General features: G+C 44.2%; 1 protein-coding gene across 2 annotated transcripts; it reads left to right on the top strand.

Moving 5' to 3' along the window:
• Positions 1-3428: 3428 nt before the first annotated feature.
• CUNH7orf25 (chromosome unknown C7orf25 homolog) lies at positions 3429-6243 on the top strand. 2 transcript variants are annotated; one of them, XM_033193909.1, is made up of 2 exons: positions 3429-3598; positions 4591-6237. In XM_033193909.1, exon 2 carries the CDS (start codon positions 4612-4614, stop codon positions 5875-5877), a length of 1266 nt encoding a protein of 421 aa, XP_033049800.1. In that variant the 5' UTR covers positions 3429-3598; positions 4591-4611; the 3' UTR covers positions 5878-6237. The 2 variants fall into 2 exon arrangements, with proteins under 2 accessions (XP_033049800.1, XP_033049799.1); XM_033193908.1 differs by lacking the exon at positions 3429-3598 and adding an exon at positions 3611-4038 and having other exon boundaries at positions 4591-6243.
• Positions 6244-6596: the final 353 nt, after the last annotated feature.

Raw genomic sequence — 6596 nt, 5'->3', positions numbered from 1 at the left:
CCCTAAACATTCCAAAACTCTTGAACCATTTCCAGCCTGTGGATTTTAGCTTAAGTATCATAATGTTCCTAATGTTCACAGCCTCTCCCTTCTTTTGGTTCTTTTTGTATCTTCTAACCCTTAAGACATTTTAACTCCATTTTTTCTACTTCTTCCCAGTTCCCTACTGAACCATGGATTTAAATTTGCAAAGCAGTTATTAGCAATGAAACATGGAGATGTTTAAAATTCACATACATGGGGAATAAAAAAAAGTCTAATACAGAGCCTTATAATTATCAAGTGCTGATACACTCAAGCATCCCTGAAAAAAAAAACCTGACCTTGAGATAATTACCTTGCACAGTCTCTCAGACATCAAGTAGGTGATAAATGAACACTGAAGGGTTTTCATCTATTGCTCAATTTTCTTCATAGAATGAAACTGCCTACTCTTAGTATTTACCTCACCTTTTTTTCAGGAGTCTACTCGTCCATGTAGGCAAGCTCTCTGAGCCCCCCATTGCAAAGAAGAGCAAGTTGATGTTCAGTGAATTGCCCAAGAACATATAGGAGTTGAGAGTTCCCTTGGATTAGAATCCTAATTTCCTGAAAACCAGTCCTGGTGGTTCTGTATGAAAGTCACATTGCCTCACACAGTTCCTTCAATTTAGAGCTCTTCCCTCTACCCTGTTCTCAAGAAACTTAACGGAACTAGCAATATCTGTCTGCCAATTAACTGATAACTTCCTAAGCATGAGCATATTTAAAAAGTTAACACGTGAGTGCTACTCCCTGAAAGCCATCACTTCTGACTTTTTTAGGTATTTCATCAGGTACTTGCGTCCGTATTTCAAAATAGTCAGATTATATGCCTTTTTCTTGGATTCTTGGAGTTGAGCTGCCAAACTTCCCATTGTGCAAGATGAGAATTTAGAATCCTCATATCACACTGACTTCCTTCTCCCTACCTCAATTAAATCATGTTGAAGATTTTTCTTTGACCAAGTGTACTACTATTACATTTTCTGAACAACTTTCCTGGGGGTGATAACTGCTTTTATTTTTTTATTTTTATTTTTGAGACGGTCTCACTCTGTCACCCAGGCTGGAGTGAGGTGGCACAAATCAGTTCACCGTAGCCTTGACTTGGGCTCAAACAATCCTCCCACCCCAGCCATTGCAGTAGGTGTGAATACAGATGTCAGCCACCATGCCCAGCTAATTTTTTTATTTTTTGTGGAGACAGATCTCATCGCTACATTGTCCAGGCTGGTTTTGAACTCCTGTGCTCAAGTGATTCTCCTGTCCTGGCCTCACAAAGTGTTGGGATTACAAATGAACCATGGCGGCGCCCAGCCCACTTTTTTGGTTACTTTATTTTCTGTGTAGCTGTCACCAATTCTTGCCAGATTCCCCCAACAGAAATTTAACACCTTCTGCTTACTGTTTTCCTCATCAGTCAGATATCAGGCAGCCTGTATCAGTTCTCTTCCCCACACCTCAGAGAAGTTTCTCTTAGAACCCCCTGTCTTCCTGTTCCAATCCAGGCTAGGTGCTTGTTTGAAACTATCTTTATTCTCCTTGCTTTCTCTCTGAATTGGCTGGGTTTTAAAACTCAAAGTTAGAAATAAATTATCTCCACATTTTGAAAGCATTACTCCCTTCTAAATTCCAGTGTTGCTGATAGGAAGCCTGATACTATTGTGTATGTGATGCCAAGTCCTTTGTAAGTTTTCCCCTCTGCAGCTCTTAGTTTTTCTCTTATCTGCTGTGTTCTGAAACTTAACAACCATGTTCCTTTGTGTGGGTTTCTTAATAGTCATTGTGGTGAGCACTCTGGGCCCTTGCACTGTGAAAAACGTTTCTGTCTACTAAATTTTCTAGTATTAGGTTTTTGAAAAATTTTCTCCTCATTTTGTTTTTGTTTCTAAACTCCTGTTAATTGGATACTGGATCCTTTTGTTTTTGCACCATTTTTCATCTGTTTCTACTTTCTAAATTTTTCCAAAATTGGGGATATCATTTTTACTATAGAAGAACCATTTCCTGTGCTCTGCTGTCTCCTCTTAAAAAAAAGAAATCCTCTTGTTTCATAGCTGAAATATCTTTTATTTGAAGATGCTAGTTATAGAATACTTTTTGAGACCATTTTTTCCCGTTTTCCATTTCCTTCAAATACCAAACAAAAATGTTGGGAAATGCTGTGTTTGTGAGGCTCACACCAGGGGATGCTGAATGTTGGTATCGTCGAGCCAGTTCTCTAGGGTCTTTCGTCTACTCATTTCTTCAGAGAAAAATAGGGTTATGGGAAGAGAGTGGTGGGGAGCGGTGGAGGGGTGCCTGCATTATGGGAGGGGCAGAGAAGGTGGCTGCTAGCATTGCTCTATTCAGTAGGTAAACTTCATGACGGCACCTCTCGTCCTTTGTTAGTCTGTGTGTCTGGAATCCCTCTGATGCCCTGTCTTTAGCATCTTAAACTAGTCTTCTGCCTGAACAATTTACATTTTCAATCCTGCCTGCCCTCCCTTCTACCTTCAAGGCACCTGAAGCTTTCTGGGGTTCTGCTTTGTGAATCACTGGCTAAATATCCCCTTCTACAGGCAGTTTCCTCAGTTCTCCTGACACCTCCATCTGCAGAGAGGGTGCTTGTGTTCAGGAACCTCTCTATGGCTCACTTATCTGTAACGTATACTTAATATCTCCCTTTTAGGTTGTTTAAAGGATTGAACAATGTGTAAAACACTTAGAACAATGTCTGCCACGCTGTAAGGAATGAGTAAGTTATTGCTCTTGTCCTCCACAAATGTGTTGGTATAACCGGTCTGCAGTCATCTCTTCTCGTTCTTTTTGCCTTTGTGGGTTTGTTCCCTTTGTCATTGCTTTACCGTTATTTAAGGTTTGGAGAAGGAGAAGGATACACAGCATTAATTATAACTGGAAGTCCTCTTTAATATTTTAAATTAGCTTTACTTTCTTACAGCCCTAATCTTTCTGGGTGACTCTGGACACTCTACTAGGCTAATATGCTAATATGCAGAAGCCATGCAATCATTTTTTCTCTTCAGAAGGACAGCACATCTTCTATGGAGGGCCCAGGACAATGCAGTGGAAAGTACTTTGGTTTGGAGGCAGAAGCCCCAGCAGCAGTACTTCTCAGCTGTCACCTCTGACAAGCTTCTCCAGCGTGTTTCTTCTGTTAAAATGAGCCCCAAAATGCCTAGGACCCGGTTGCGATGGAGTGGCCGACGCCTCCATTGGGAGTGAGGCCCAGCACGCGAGCTCGGTCCCTGTTCCTTCCTGGAGCCAGGTGGGTGCGCGCTTCCAGGCTCACGCGGCGGCGCAAGCGGGAGAAGCCAGGTGCCCTCAACAAACATGGCCGCCGCGCCAGCGTCAACTCGGCTCAGGAGGCCGCGCTGCCGCTTGGGAATCGCAGGTTTGGCGTCAACCGGCCCGGAACCACGTGACGCAGGAGGCGCCGGAGGCGGCTGGGCTCGCGCCGGTGGAGCCGCCTCGGCGTTCGAGTGGGGTGGGGGCTACCCGGTTGAGATTTCCTGGCGGGTCCTGGCCTCTGCCTGCACGCGCTTGCGTGCTCGCGCTCGCGGTTCTGGCGCTGCCGGTGAGGAGCCGGGGAGCGAGGCGGGGAGGCTGGGAGCTGGGCGCCCCTTCTGAGGCCAGAGGGGACTGGGCAGGGCCGACCCGGCGGGAAGGGGGTCGGCCGCGCGCTCTCAGCGCCTCGCTCCTGAGCCGCGGCGCTAGCGGTGGGGGCTTTTCGGCCCCGGCCCCTCCTGGCAGGGCCCGGCTGTGCAGGTGGGCGGGCAGGGCCGAGGGCCCCGCAGCCCACCGAGAAGGCCCAGCCGGCCTCTGGCCCGCCCACCCGGCGACCTGCGCTGTGGCCGCCTGCACGGCCGCCACGAGGTGCAGCCTTGGAGTTTAGTTTCATCTTCGGGTTTTCTTTCGAAGTGGGAGTGGCGCGCAAGTTGGTGGTCTTCGATCTTTTAAAATAGTCTGGGTTGACGTCAAATGCAGAAATGAGGCAGTGTTGATTTTTTTTTTGGCGTAAGTACCCCGAGCCTTGGGGGAAATCATGAGGCAGCCGGTTGAAGGAGACCAACTCAGGAAGGAGGAAAAGGTTAGGGAGGCCGAGGTGCTCAGTTTAGGACACACACTTGCTTTGGACAGTTTGCTAAGTAGCCAGTCTGGGTGTATTTTTGTTTGCAGCATTTTTGTCTTGACTGTCCAAGCCTTTCATTAAAATTTCTCAGCAGTTAAACAGGCCGCTGATAGACATAAGGGAATTATTTATATAGCAGATTGCCCAACTCTTGCATTGTATCCTAACCTAGGACCATGCTGTGTCCCCATGGCTTTCAAGCTGAAGAAATGAAGGTCTTAGGTCACACATACTTAAAGAGTTCAGAAGTGTAGCTTCCTTCCTTCCCTTAGCTATCAGAGGAAGGAGCCACTCCAAAATGAGACATACACAAGCCCAGGTTCATAGACTCAGCCTCCATAAGCTGTGTTGCTAGATTGAAGTTTTTAATCACCAGTGAAGAATTGATTGTCATAATTTTAGGAGACTACTCAAATTTGCCTTGTTTCTTTCCCTAGGAAAGGAATAATGCTGACAGCATGTCTGCACATTCCATGCTTTGTGAACGAATCGCCATAGCCAAGGAACTGATCAAGAGAGCAGAATCACTTTCTAGATCAAGAAAAGGTGGCATAGAAGGTGGTGCAAAGCTGTGCAGCAAATTGAAGGCAGAATTAAAATTCTTACAGAAAGTAGAAGCTGGGAAAGTAGCTATTAAAGAATCTCATTTACAAAGCACTAACCTAACACACCTGAGAGCCATTGTGGAATCAGCAGAAAACCTGGAAGAAGTTGTTAGTGTTCTTCATGTCTTTGGTTATACAGATACCTTTGGAGAAAAGCAAACCCTTGTGGTAGATGTAGTTGCAAATGGTGGTCATACTTGGGTGAAAGCCATTGGCCGGAAGGCTGAAGCTCTTCATAACATCTGGCTGGGCAGGGGCCAATATGGTGACAAAAGCATCATTGAGCAGGCTGAAGACTTCCTCCAGGCCAGTCACCAGCAGCCAGTGCAATATAGCAACCCTCACATCATCTTTGCGTTTTACAACAGTGTCTCCAGCCCCATGGCAGAGAAGCTGAAAGAAATGGGCATATCTGTGAGAGGAGACATAGTAGCAGTCAACGCTCTGTTAGATCACCCTGAAGAGCTCCAACCGAGTGAGAGTGAATCAGATGATGAGGGTCCTGAACTTTTGCAGGTGACCAGAGTCGACCGAGAAAATATACTAGCAAGTGTTGCGTTTCCAACAGAAATTAAGGTCGATGTGTGCAAAAGAGTAAATCTGGACATTACAACTTTAATTACATATGTATCTGCCCTCAGCTATGGAGGCTGCCACTTTATTTTCAAAGAAAAAGTGCTCACAGAACAAGCAGAGCAAGAGAGGAAAGAGCAGGTTCTACCTCAGCTGGAGGCCTTTATGAAGGACAAGGAGTTGTTTGCTTGTGAATCTGCTGTCAAGGACTTTCAGTCTATTTTAGATACCTTAGGAGGACCTGGGGAGAGAGAGAGGGCCACTATGTTAATTAAGCGAATTAATGTGGTACCAGACCAACCTTCTGAGCGAGCCTTGAGACTAGTGGCCAGTTCGAAAATTAATAGCCGCTCATTAACAATTTTTGGGACAGGAGACACCCTAAAAGCCATCACAATGACTGCTAATAGTGGTTTTGTCAGAGCTGCAAACAACCAGGGTGTTAAATTTAGTGTGTTTATCCATCAGCCCAGAGCACTTACTGAGAGTAAAGAGGCTTTAGCCACCCCCTTACCAAAAGACTACACAACTGACAGTGAACACTAAAGATACCCTTTAAATATTGTCGTGGAAGTAAGTTATTTATACCAAAGGCTGGGTCTTCCCATCTAAACTGGGGGGAAAAAAGGTCTATAGTAAAAGTAAAACTTAGAACTCTTAAACCAGTAGAGTTTCTTTGTGTCACATCTAAAGTATATAACCTCCCAAAGTAGAAAAAGCACAAGAGACAAGCTTATCTATCAAACTGTCTGTATTAGTGCAATTAAGAACAGAAATATATCTATATAAAGCTTTCAGCTGTATTGTAATACTTTGTTTGATTCGGTAGGGCTACAACTTCCCTACTGCTAACCACGTTTCATGGAATATGGCTACATTGCATCTTGCATTAAATATCTGGAGAAACCTCAAGCCTGTTTTTCATTGTATTGCTTTATATGGTGATTCTAAAGTTAATAACCATTAATGAAAATCTTACTTGATTGCTGTATGTCAGGTGCAGCCTGATAGGTATTTTTACAAAAAGTACATAATACAGAAGAAATGAAAAAGTGAGTTATGGTTATTTGAGTACCATGAACCCATTGGTAGACCTTTGTGAAAAGAAAGCCAACAATCTTACTACTATAAGATAAACCCAGGACACTTAAGGTAAAATACTAATTTGAATGAATTGAAAAAGGATTATGTAAAAGATTTTTTAAATTCCAGTTTTATTTTTAAATACAAAAAGCCCCCATATTGTAAGTATTTGAACAATGAAT

This window comes from Trachypithecus francoisi, unplaced genomic scaffold (genome assembly GCF_009764315.1).
Source record: "Trachypithecus francoisi isolate TF-2019V2 unplaced genomic scaffold, Tfra_2.0 Lachesis_group4, whole genome shotgun sequence".
In the NCBI taxonomy this organism is placed as follows: Eukaryota; Metazoa; Chordata; class Mammalia; order Primates; family Cercopithecidae; genus Trachypithecus; species Trachypithecus francoisi.
Note: the sequence above shows the minus strand (reverse complement) of the source record. Positions and strands in the feature narration are given on the sequence as shown.

Coding starts and splice junctions, on each gene's coding strand:
- CUNH7orf25 (XM_033193908.1), top strand. CDS start 4,612: ATGTCTGCACATTCCATGCTTTGTGAACGAATCGCCATAGCCAAGGAA.